The sequence below is a fragment of the Nannospalax galili genome, unplaced genomic scaffold, assembly GCF_000622305.1.
Source record: "Nannospalax galili isolate Female #2095 unplaced genomic scaffold, S.galili_v1.0 scaffold1331, whole genome shotgun sequence".
Lineage (NCBI taxonomy): Eukaryota > Metazoa > Chordata > Mammalia > Rodentia > Spalacidae > Nannospalax > Nannospalax galili.
In genome coordinates, this window is record NW_008330679.1 from 1,463,393 (window position 1) to 1,475,835 (window position 12,443).

Consider the following 12,443-nt stretch of genomic DNA (forward strand, 5'->3'; position numbering starts at 1 on the left):
CTAATTTCTGAGAATCTTGGTAGAATTTAAAAGAAATTTTATTTCTCTTTCTCTCAACAACTATGGTTTTATATATACTGGAGTAGGGTTTGTCTGAACTAAGAACTCTTTATTAGGTAAAAGGGATGACCTTACATAAAAGGACAATATTAGTGTCTACTAACCAGATGTGATGGCAAATGCCTGTGATCCCAGCACTTGGGCGACAGATATAGGGAGATTGTAAGGTTGAGACCAGCCTGGGCTATACAGTGAAAGCCTATCTCAAACAAAATTTATTTCTAAAACATAGGAACATGTTTTGCTGCTGACACAAATTCACAATACTAAGATAAAGGGAGCCCCTTTTCAGTAATGATACCCTCTACTTTTTTAAGATCAACTTATACTAAATTTCTAAATTCCTAAGACAGGAATTCCTTTATAAGCATCTACCTGAGCATTCAAATCTAAGTAATATAGTTATGTCCACTTTAAAAAAAAAAAAAGATTTCTGCCAGGAAGTATAATACCAACTAGCATTATAAGATGTTTATTTAGCAGCTTCCCTGGACTCTACTCACTTGATACCAGCTGCCTCACCATCCTTCAAACCCCTTCCCAGTTAGTATAGTGAAATCAAACAGGTCTCTAGACATTTCCAAACATCCCTAGGAGGAAAATCATACCTTATAGAGAATCAATGCCTTACACAAAACCTATCTATCCCATGAAAGATAACTGAACTGAGAGCTCAACTTTAAGAAATCTATCCAGAAAAGAATGTGCAAGAAGACCTAGCCAAGTCAAATGAATACTGAATCAATTCTGGCAATCAAAAAGCCAGGACTCTGTATATCTCACTGGAGATGTTTTCTGGCCTTTGATCACTTTATCTTAAAAAATATAGTCTTATGTTTTCTTATAATAAGAGCAAAAGCTGATGAATGAACAGATCATGGGTCAAAGAGATGTCTTAAGAGGAATGAAGCTTAGTAGTAATCTGGGAGAGCTAGAGATTAAATGAAAGCAAAGTATCCATACTCATTTTCATTTACAATAATCACAACTCACTTATGAAATCCTTACTTTTTAAAAATATTTATTTATTATTTTTATGTGTATGAGTGTACTGTCTGCATGTATGTGAGTGCACCCATGTCGTGCAATGCCATGGAGGTCAGAAGAGGGCTTCAGGTACCCCTGGAACTGGAGTTAAGGATGGTTCATAGCCGCCATGTGGGTGCTGGGAATCGAACCCAGTCCTCTGCAAGACCAGTCAGTGCTCTTAACTGCTGAGCCATCTCTCCAACCCCAGAAATCCTTACTCTTATAAAGTATTAACACTGAAGACCACAGTGCTAACAGGCCACATATTTTAATATTTAGAGAGCAACTCCTAAACTGATTGCCATTGTGGGCAAAAAATTATCACCAAAAGGAAAAGGAGAGACTAATTTTAAAAAAAAGGAAATCCGTTTAATCCCAGCACTCGGGAGGCAGAGGCAGGTGGATTTCTGTGAGTTCAAGGCCAGCCTGGTCTACATAGTGAGTTCCAGGACAGTTGGGCTACAGGGAGACCCTGTCTCAAAAAGACAAAAAAAAAAAGGAAATCAGGAAAGACCAGTATAGCTCAGTGCTATTCTAACATTCTAATTCTAAGGAATATTTGTTTTATCCACCAAAATGAACTTCAGAGAATCTACCATATATACTTCCATGGATATGGCATTAGAAGGTTTTAACTCTCGCTAAGGTGTCTAAAAGCAAGGATGCCCTCACAGTGTGAATCCAATTATACCAGTCGCCTTTGGAAATGTACCTATAATCCACTATTGTAATCCGATCCTTCTTAAAAGACCAAAAAGCTTTTTTACTCACTTTTAAACATTGTTGCTATAAGTAAAACTTCCCAAAGAGAGTGATAAAGAATTGAAAATCAGAGCTTGGGTTGAAAAGATACCTTTAGCCACAAGAATACAATATCTATCATATGTTAAAATCTAGAACTTACCCCAATGGCAGAAATCAGAAGAAACCACAAAGAGATTACTAGGATCCGCTAGATATTTACTGAAGAGTTTTCCGAATTCCTGTTCTTTTGACTCACTCAGAGCTCCAACCAGTACAGGAATAATGGTAAACTCATCCTTATGGCTTAAAGAAAACAGAAAAAAATAAAATAATCATTTAAAATGTTTAAGAATAAAAATACTTTTCCAGTTGTGTTGGCACTAGAAAGTGGAATATTTATTAACAATGATAATGACAACAAACATAGCATTTTACTGCTGAATTACAAATTAAATTTTGAAAGAGGCCGATTTAAAATTGAGTAGTACTAAAAACTAAAAGTATCTATTTAAATTACCAAAATGTACTTCACATAAACAGCTATTTTATTGTCAGGTGTAAAATATCCTCCCAAATAAAAATAAGTCCATCAGCCCAGCACCAACACTGACTTCTCAACTCCTCACCAAGGGTAGGATTACCTAGCCAGTGCTGTTGGCTTCAAAGAGCATTAAACTCTTTTGTGTGTGTTTTAACTCTATTCTATTCATACCACCATTTCTGGCACTTATTCTATAAACATGCCAAGTACAACCTATAGAACTTCACCTTGGATTCACCAACTGTACTCTTACACTTACCCTAATGATCAGATATGAGCCAGCCTAAAGATAACAACTCAAATTTCATTGGCATCCAGGGTAACAAAAGAATTAAAGGATGAATTTATTTCTAGTACCAAGGAAAAGACACGTACCCACCCAAAACATTGATGGCATATCCACAGTCCCCTTTTTACTCTACACATTGACAAATTTATGCAAAAGAAACAAAGCAGATTAATAACTATGGCGGGCTGTTTGTACACACTATGCAAAAATTTTCATTATTATAAATTTTTAATTGTATATTTAATATTATTTATATACTTAATGGTCCTACATTTAGAATTTTAGAAGCATCAATATTATGCTTGCCTAACTTGTTCTGAACAGGACTTTTTGTCTTTTTTTATTTTTTTCAGAGCTGAGGACCGAACCCAGGGCCTTGCACTTGCTAGGCAAGCACCCTCTGAGCTAAATCCCCAACCCCAGAACAGGACTTTGGTTTTTTTTTGTTTGTTTGTTTTGGTTTTTTTTTTTTTTTTTTGGTCTTTTTGAGACAGGGTCTCCCTGTAGCCCCAGCTGTCCTGGAACTCACTATGTAGACCAGGCTGGCCTTGAACTCACAGAGATCCACCTGCCTCTGCCTCCCAAGTGGTGGGATTAAAGGCATGCACCACCATGCCTGGCCAGAACAGGACATTTTAAAATCACCATTTATAGTAACTGCTTTTTATTGTAACAACCTGACACTTAACTGATAAAGGACAAACCGAGTTTATAAAAGGGCTTCTTTTTGTTGTTGTTTAAAGCTAAGTTCAAGAAATCCCAAATAAATGTTGGCTAAACTACATACCACTAATTCAGGGCACCCAAGCACCTCCCCCAGAAAAGCCCCCTTACCCTTGTCAACTGCGAAATAAACAGATCATACAGATCTCCAGTCCCTCTGCAATGCAGGGGCTTCTTGGGCAGAATCTGCATCTATGGAGTAAGAAAAAAAAAGGAAGCTGGCAGGGGAAGCTGCCATGGGACATCTTATTCTGCGATTCTTACTAATTAACTAAGTAACTACCCAGAGCAAATAGGGATTCCGTGTTTAATAAGGGGATTATTAACTGAAAGAATTTCACCTTCTGGTAAAATTTTGGGGAAATTGCCATGAATTATTCTAACTTCAAAAACTACCCACAAAAATGTAAATATACTAAGATCATCAGTTTGCAAATATATATGGTAGGGAAGCAGTTATACAGACCATAAAGAACAAAAGGAAACCTGAAGAAACGAGTTTAAGTACCATTCCTGCCACACACAGGTAAGTCCCTAGCCTGAGAATTTATGTCCTATTTACACATAAAAAGGATCAAACTGACGAAGCCTATTTCATAAAACTATTATCAAATGAGGAACACGCTAAGAAGGTGCTCTGTCAACTACAAAGGACTTGCTCTACAGAAACAATAAATTTACTCTATAAAATTCACCAAACCTTTCAATTAATATGAGCTAATAAATCTATCTTTACAAAGATCAAAGTATAGTCCACCATAGAAACCAAGGGATTGAATTGAATTTTTATTTGTTCTCTATCTCCACAAAACATGAATTAGACAAAGACCATATGACTTTTGAAAAATAATGCTTCTAGGTTTTAAAATCCAAGTTCTAAAGTTTGATTTTCCAGTAAAGTATAAAAATCTGACAACAGAAAACAATTATAAAATTGGATCAAGTCTTTAAAACCATCATTTTTGTGCTCTTATATCAACTAAAGGGGAGGGGGAAAAAAACAATGTGTTTATTCATGACAGATACTAACCACTGAGCCACTTCTCCAGCCCCAAGATAATAACTTCTTGTTAAGATCAAAAAACTGCTGCCATTTCCTGCTCAGCTCCACAGGTATGGGACAATCCATCAAACTGACACTGACTACAAAAAAACAAGCAGCTTCTCTACCAAAAGGGAATGATTCTGATTTGGAGCACAGAACAGAAAAGCCAAAGGCTTTCAGGTAGAAAGCACTGACACCTACAGATTTCTTAACCTAAAATTGCTATATCACTGGAGAATACTGTAAACCTGAAGATTGGCTACAAATTTAATAGGATGATTTTAAAATGGGAGGGACACAGACTTGATCAATTCTCCTGAAATCCTAAGGAAAGGGACTATTATCTTCCAAATAGCCCTGGCTGACCCAAAAGAATTCGAGGTCACTAAAAATTCAGAGCCTGTAAGTATGGAAGAGTGAAAACTGGAGACCTAAGAGTGATGAAGAAATGCTAAGCTAGGGAAACAGAGCTCAGCAGTAGAGTACACATGCAGGGAGACATAAGACAATACAACAGAAAATAAAGTGAATATGTAAACACACTTGTTTTGAATGTGCTCCCCAAAGTACACATCATTCATCAGGAGAGGATAAAAGACTTCTGAACACAAGCTGTTAAGGATAACCTACAGTCAATCATTTGCTGAGTACTAGACTGCAATCAGTGGTGAAATCTTGAAAGTCAAGCTAAACCATAAAAATGGAAATTTTTTAAAAAACTGGACAGTCTCATCAACAGTAGCATATAAACAGATTAAAATTCTGCAGGTGAAATGCACACAAGATGCTATATAATACAATGTCAGGAGAAAATGACTAAAATCAGAATGAAGAATTAAAAGACTATATAAAATGTCCAGTTCAAAGAAATAATTACAACCAACTGCAAAGAAACAACAAACTAAGACTCCCTACTAACCAAAAGAAAAAAAAGGTAGTAAAAGTCAGTTATATCTGAGTAAGAACAACTCAGCTCTTGGATTTAGCAAAGACGTTAAAACAGTCACCATAAATACACTCAAGGAATTAAAGGAAGCTATTTAAGATACTAAAATAAACAACAATGTCTGTGTGCTAAGTAAACACACATACACACACACACACACACACACACACACACACACACAACCATATAACATGACTAAATCAACAGAGGATATCAACAAAAGAAATGCAAACTATTTTTTAAATAGGGAAGTTGAAGAGTACACTAATCAAAATGAAAAATGTCCTAGCTAGATTAAAGAACAGAATGAGTACAATAAGAACAAAGGTTTGAAGTCAAAACAAAGAGGCCAGGAATTGTGATGCATCAGCGCTAAGGAGGCTAAGACAAGAGGATCCCCAGGCAACAGGATCATAGTAGGCTGCATAGTAAAGCCTTGTCTTCAACTAAGGGAGAGAGAGTTAAATTTTTTACTATCCAATTTGAAGAACAAAGAAAACATACTGAAGAAAAATGAAAACAGTGGAAATTTTTAAACACAAAGCATTGGAACAAACATGAGTCCCAAAAGGAGAGAAAAAAAATATTAGAATAGTTGCTAAAAATGTTCTAAATCTCACGGAAATCATCCATCAAAGAAATTTGATAACCAAAGTAGAATAGACCAAAGATATCTTCACCTAATCATCCAACTATTGTAAACCAAAGACAAGGAAATAAAGACATTATGAATAAAATGGCTCATTACATACAGGACAGTCTTTCCAACAAATGATGCTGGGACAGTAAATCCATACACCCTCCCGCAAAACTCTTTGAGACTTTTGACTAACATCAGACACAAAAGTTAATTCAAACTGGATGCTAGAATTTTAAGAGCTAAAACTATAACTCTTCTAGACCATGGCTAACATCTTTTTAAAGGGGCCATCAAGTATTCTAAGTTTTCTGGGCTATAAAATACCCAGAATAAAAATAAGCAACATTTATTATAGAAGGACAGTGGGCAAAAACAATATAATGCATGGGTGAGACTATTTTCCAACAAAACCTTATTTACAAAAACACATTTATTTACAAAAAACACTATTAGGAGTCAGTCCACAGGCTATATTCTGATACATCTATTAAACAGAGAATAAAAGAGAAAAAAAATCTTTGTTACCTTAGATGATACAAAGATTCTTAAATATGATGTCAAAAGCAAAAATGTGATGGTAGTTGAGTTCGTCAATGAGAAATTTTTGTTCTTCATTAAGGAAACAGAAAAAGCCAGGCATGGTGTTATATGCTAATAAACTTAGCACTCAGAAGGTTAAGGGCTAAGGCAGGAGGACTGTTTTTGAGGCCAACCTGAACTACACAGCAAGTTCCATGCTGGCCTGAGCTACAGAGCAAGACCATGCCACAAAAAATCAAAAATGGGTTGGAGAGATGAGTCAGCACTTAAAGAGGGCTTGCTCTCTTTCAGAAGACCTAAGTTCAGTTTCCAGCACCCATGTAGGAAAGCTCCAGGAAATCTGACTTCCTCTTCTGGCCTCCAAGGGCAACCTCAGACAAATGGGCTTACTGGTAGCACACAGACTCACACACATACACATAAATAAAAATTAATCTTAAAGAAAAAAAAAGGTAAAATAAAAGGATAAATCACGTGAGAAGAAAAAATTCTTGAAATTTATGTTATCTAATTTTTTTTAAGATTTGTACACATATTATAGCTCTTCCAATTCAATTAAGATGACAAATTGTAGCCGGGCATGGTGGTACATGCCTTTAATCCCAGCAATGGGGAGCCAGAGGCCGTGGGTCTTTGTGAGTTCCAGGCCAGCCTGGTCTACACAGTGAGTCCTAGGCCAGCTGGGGCTACATGGAGACTCTCTCAAAAAGACCAAAAAAATAAAAAAATAAAAAATAAGAAGGGGGCTGGAGAGATGGCTCAGCAGTTAAGAACACTGGCTGTTCTTGCAGAAGACCCAGGTTCGCATCCCAGCACCCACATGGCCGCTAACAAGTGCCCATAACTCCAGTTCCAGGGGATCCGACCGCCTCTTCTGTTCTCCTCAGGCACTGCACGACACGGGTGCACATACGTACATGCAGGCAATACACGGATACACATAAAATAAAATAAAAAATAATAAAATATTTTTTAAAAAGATGACAAATTGTTCATATAAAAATTGAGCGATTGGTCAGAGAAATAGCTCAGTCAGTAAAGTACATGCTATGTAAGCATGAAGACCTTAAATCCATGTATAAGCTAAGCATGATGACATGTGCTTATAATCTCCATGCTGGAAAGGCAGGTGGATCCCTCAGACTCACAACAGAGGCAGCCTAGCTTAATCAGGGAACTGCAGGCCACTGAGATTCCCTGTCTCACAAAACTAGGTGGATGATGCCTACATAAGAATGTCACCTAAGGCTGTCCTCTGGCCTCCACATACATATAGATGTATGCATCCACATTCACATGTGCACCCACAGATGAACAAAAACATTTTGTGTATTCACAAGAAAATATGAATCATTCACAAAAGATAAATAAATGAGTAATAAGCATCTGAAATGTTGCTCAACATCAATAACTACAGATACACATTACACAATGAGATTACACTACACAGCTGTCAGAACCGCTATAATTAAAAAAAAATCTCATGACAGTAACAGCTACTGGCTATAATGTAGAAAAACTGGAACCATAATGCACTGTTCCTAGAATACAAAATAATGCAGTCACTTTGGAAAATTCTTAGTTTCTGGAAGAGTTAAAGCACACATTTAGCTTGGTAGCACATGCCTTTAATCCCAGCACTTGGGAAGCAGAGGCAGGTAGATCTCTGCACATAACAAATTCCTGGTCAGTCAGGGCTACATAGCAAATGCCTGTTTCAGAAAAAAAAATTTTTTTTTAACTAATTGCAGCCAGGTGTGATAGCATATACCTTTAATCCCTAATCCCACCACCTGGGAGGCAGAGGCAGACTGATCAGGGTAAGATCAAAACCAATCTGGTTACACAGTGAGTTCCAGGCCAGTTGAGGCTACAGGATGACCCTGTCTCAAAATAAAAAAAAAAAAAAAAAAAAAATGATAACAACAGCAATAACAAGCTTAATTAATAGATAAACCATACAAAAATAATATTTTTTGATAACTAAGTATCTCCAAAAAGGTATCAAATCCTAGCCATAATACATTTTTTAAATAATTTATTGAGAATTTCATACATGCATATAAGGTGTTTTGATCAAATCCATGTCCACTCCATCCTCTCTAACTCCTCCCATATCTCCCCATCACTTTTTTTCTGATAACTTCATGTACTCTTTCTTCTTCTTTGATTTATTTATTTTATGGGGCTTAATATCCAGCCACTCTTCCCAGCCAACTGTATGTAATTTGACCCTAATCACATATGGCTTCCTGGATTTGGGGAAGGCTAAAATAAACATTCCAGGGAAGGCTAGGAAGAGAAGGCATGACCCAAGCTGGGTTAAGGCTTTCCAGTGCGCATACCCTCAGGTCATACATACACCTGAGCTACTCCTAAGTTATCTGGTAAATAAGCTCAATAAATTCATTGGTTCCCCAGTAAAATTTTAATCAAACATTGGCTTGACACTAGGAACCTTAAAAGGGAATAAACATTGCGTAGCATCCCCAGGAACAGAAGTCTTACAACTGACAGAAAATTTATTTGTTAATGCTATTACATCTCATAATTATTTAAAAAAAAAAAGAAAAAGAAAATGAGAATGTAAAAGATGTTAAAAGGATATGGGAAATGGACATACATATTTTCCAAAATAGAAAAAATGAGAAAGCATAAGCAAGTGATGATGGTCTGCATAGATTTGTCATGATACATAAAGGATGAGACAAAAATAATAGAAATATAATCTTAAAATTTCTAAGGCTGTAGTTTAGTCAACTAGTATAAGGAACAAAATATATGCCTCCTCAAGGTTTATCTGAAAATATTTGTTTTCTTACCCAAGCCTTACCTACATAGCACATGATAAATGATAATTACAACAAGTACCAGACTGGTGGAACTAACCATATTAGATGTTTAACAGCCATAGTTTGAGGCCTACACTAATCTGGTCAGAGGGACTTAAAGGACACTGTCTGCCCCTTGCCCTCCAAGGTCAACTAAGTTCCAGGGGACTATGGGACATCTCTCAAAATGTCCTGTAACTGCGGTGAGTCACCTGTCCTCTTGTTCAGGGAAGACATGGAGACCCCACAAAATGGACTTGAACCAGTGTCCAGTCTACAAAGAGGAGGGTCAACTCAGAGGAAACATGTCATTCATGCTTCCAAGTAAAGCCAGAATGGTCGAGCAGGACCTTTGACTTATCTTCACATAGGTGGAACTGCTAAAAGAAAGGAGCCAGGAGCTTCTGCCAAGCCCATGTGACCACTATGGAGCAGATCTTTAAACGACCTTAAGAATAAAAGTAAATTGGTCAATCTGGCCCAACTGTATGGTCTTTAAACACCCAAAAGGGAAATATAACCAAAGATTAAAGTGATCAGTATAATTCTTTAAGAGTTCAAGGGATTACACTTCCCAGATATTAGGCTGAAGTCTATATAAAAAGTTATTTAAGCCAGGCGTGGTGGCACACGCCTTTAATCCCACCACTCCAGAGGCAGAGCCAGGTGGATCTGTGACTTCAGGCCAGCCTGGTCTACACAGTGAGTTCCAGGATAGCTGGGGTTACAGAGAGACCCTGTCTCAAAAGACCAAAAAAAAAAAAAAGTTATTTAAACAATTATTTCTCATTGATGATTTTGTTCCTAACCAGAAAGTGCTGCTCAGATGTAAGACTTCAAATCTTGGTCTCCAAAACTGTAGTACCCACCTTGTAGCTAAGGGAGGCAACCAGCTATTGCTCTAAAATGATGGATAAATTTGTTTTCTCCCCCTATCTAGAAGCCTTTGACAGGGAACTGACACTGATTCTAAACACTCCAACAGCTAGCAAAATACCTGAAAGCAAATCCTGAATACATCACTCTGGAGTCTAGCCTTGGAAGACAAAAGAAAAATGAGGAACCCAATAGTGGGATGCTTTTGGAAGCCTTTGTCAAGAAATTCCAATGGACTCATATGAACATCTGAAAATTGCCCTGTTCTGACTTTTTTCTAGTTCCCTGTCTAGAACTTATAATGCTAATTACTCTTGCCTTTACTTCTCCCTCACACCTCCTATTTAAGATTCAAAGACTTCTTTTCCTCTTAGAGATAAGAGTTATGCAATTTGGGATAGACCCACTGAAGGGGGTACTCCAATTGCCTCACCCTGCATGTCTGTTCAGCATGGAAGAAGCCAGAGCGGTCTGGGTCCCGATTCCCTAACTGCAAGCTGGGTAACCTCATCAGAAGATGATGTGATAAGAATAGGAGGTAGGAACTGGCTAGGCAGTTAGGGTAAAAAGACCCTAAAGAAAAGTAGTTTCTTGGCTAAAAGTCAAAATGTCCTTGGGCCTCTTAGCAACATACTCTGTTCCAAAGGCCAAAAATATTGAAAGTATTTCGGAGCTTGTATCTAATCCTTGAAAGATTTTAGGGTTACCTCTTCAGAGGGGGAATGTTAGAGTAGCCATAATGCATTTTTAAGATTGGAAAGAATCAAAGCAGAAGACTGGAGAGACTTTTAGGTATATACTATACCTTGATGTCCAAGGTCTCCATGTTCAAAACACTGGCAGTAACAAAATTAGCACATGCCTAAGAGGACAAATCTTTTATAGCAAACATGGAACAGCTTGATGAGTTTTGTTTTGTTTTGTTTGGAGACAGTCTTGCCATGTAGTGCAAGTTAGCCTCCAACTTATAATACTCTGGTCTTTGTCTTCGAAGCACTAGGATTACAGGCATGTACCATCATGCCTTGCTATGAAATGTTTTAAAGTACTACATTTTTCAAGTAAACACTTTCAAGGTTACTAAAAGCACCTCATTATTTCTGAACATTTTCTTTAATTTAAAAACTTTAAATCTTAAAATCTAAAAACCTAAGTATTGATCAGAAGAAAAGGAATGAAAGTGGACAAAAGGAGAGAGAACTGCAAAGATGAATTATGACTTAAATTCAAGTTCATTTTTCTCAAGATATAGTTCTTACACACCATAACTTAATTTAACCTTCCTCAAGTTCAATTATGTTTGATAATAAAAATTATTATGAATTTCAATATTAAAACATGGAAAAAAGAAACAAAACAAAATTCATAAGGTATAATCTCATTAAAAACTTTATGTCGGGGGCTGGAGAGATAGCTCAGCAGTTAAGAACACTGGTTGTTCTTGCAGAAGACCCAGGTTCAAATCCCAGCACCCACATGGCAGCTAACAACTGTCCATAACTCCAGTCCCAGGGGATCCGACAGCCTCTTCTGTCCTCTGCAGGCATTGCATGACACGGGTGCATTTACCTACATGCAGGCAATGTATGCACACACATAAAATAAAAATAAAATATTTTTTTAAAAGTTTATGTGTAAATTTCCATGTATGCAAACACATATGCACACATTAGTATATTCTTAACAACTTTCACTGGAGTAAACAGGTTAAATGAAACCAGAGAGATCATTCATTCTATTCTTGTATCTGCTTGCATTTTCAAGTTATATATTTGTATTTTTTAGGTATCAATAGAATTAGCTGAGCAATAGAAGGTTATTTTATGTTTTCTCCTTTATACTTTTTTTTCCTCACAGTGTAGGGATGGAACCCAGGGACTTGCACATGCTAGGCAGGCACTCTACCACTGGGCTACAGCATAGGCATTTATTGTTTTTAAAAAGCTCTAATGCCTCAAACAACGTTAAGAGTAAAAATAAATCAGTTTATCTGGACCAACTGTATGGCCTTAAACACCCCAAAGGAAAGTATAACAAAAGATTAAAGGGGCCAATATAATTTCATAAGAGTCCATATGTATAGCTAAAGGCTACATAACAAGCAACAATGCCAGACAGGCGATACCTTATTTTGAGTTGTTGGCCAGGGTGGCCAAAGGGATTCCCAGATAGTAACCCA

The 12,443-nt window shown here is 37.0% G+C and overlaps 1 protein-coding gene across 5 annotated transcripts in view; it reads right to left on the reverse strand.

The window, feature by feature from the left end:
- Memo1 (mediator of cell motility 1) overlaps positions 1-12,443 on the reverse strand; it is a 114,200-nt gene that overhangs the window by 22,154 nt on the left and 79,603 nt on the right. For 4 of the 5 annotated variants that reach the window (XM_008851028.2, XM_008851016.3, XM_008851007.3 and 1 more), the window contains one exon: positions 1,994-2,136. The exons of the other annotated variant lie outside the window; for it this stretch is intronic. In XM_008851028.2, the coding sequence (XP_008849250.1) occupies positions 1,994-2,136 (143 nt within the window). The remainder of the gene's footprint in view (positions 1-1,993; positions 2,137-12,443) is intronic. 5 annotated transcript variants of the gene reach the window in all.